The sequence below is a fragment of the Entamoeba nuttalli genome (genome assembly GCF_000257125.1).
Source record: "Entamoeba nuttalli P19 unplaced genomic scaffold asmbl_9901, whole genome shotgun sequence".
Lineage (NCBI taxonomy): Eukaryota > Evosea > Mastigamoebida > Endamoebidae > Entamoeba > Entamoeba nuttalli.
In genome coordinates, this window is record NW_008579891.1 from 1 (window position 1) to 426 (window position 426).

Genomic DNA, 426 nt, shown 5'->3' on the forward strand with positions numbered 1-426 from the left:
AATATTCTTTATTTCTATTACTTTATTATTATTTCATTTTTCTATTGTTTTTCATTTAAATTCTTTATTAAATATTGTATTTATTCTTTATAGTTATTATCATTTTCTTCTAATCATAAAATACTTTATATTAAATTATCTTATTTATTTTAATGTGTTGTTAAATATTTTTTAATTCCATCAGGTGTTGGTTCAATTGTGTATTTTTCTGTTTTCCAATCGAGTGAATAAACTGCTCCATGTTTTTCATTAAATTGATTTGCTTTAACTATTCTAACTGTTTCTTCTGTTGCTCTTCCAATTCCATCATCATTCATTTGAATATATCTTACTTTTCATTTATCATCATTGATGCATATCCTCTTCTTGAACGTATAATTCTACATTTATCATTCAATATTTGATAGAAATGCATCTCTTAATATC

General features: G+C 21.8%; 1 protein-coding gene across 1 annotated transcript; it reads right to left on the reverse strand.

The window, feature by feature from the left end:
* Positions 1-149: 149 nt before the first annotated feature.
* ENU1_207990 (hypothetical protein) lies at positions 150-317 on the reverse strand (the record flags this gene model as incomplete). Its single annotated transcript, XM_008862312.1, has 1 exon — positions 150-317. The coding sequence occupies one exon, from the start codon at positions 315-317 to the stop codon at positions 150-152; it is 168 nt and encodes a 55-aa protein (XP_008860534.1).
* Positions 318-426: the final 109 nt, after the last annotated feature.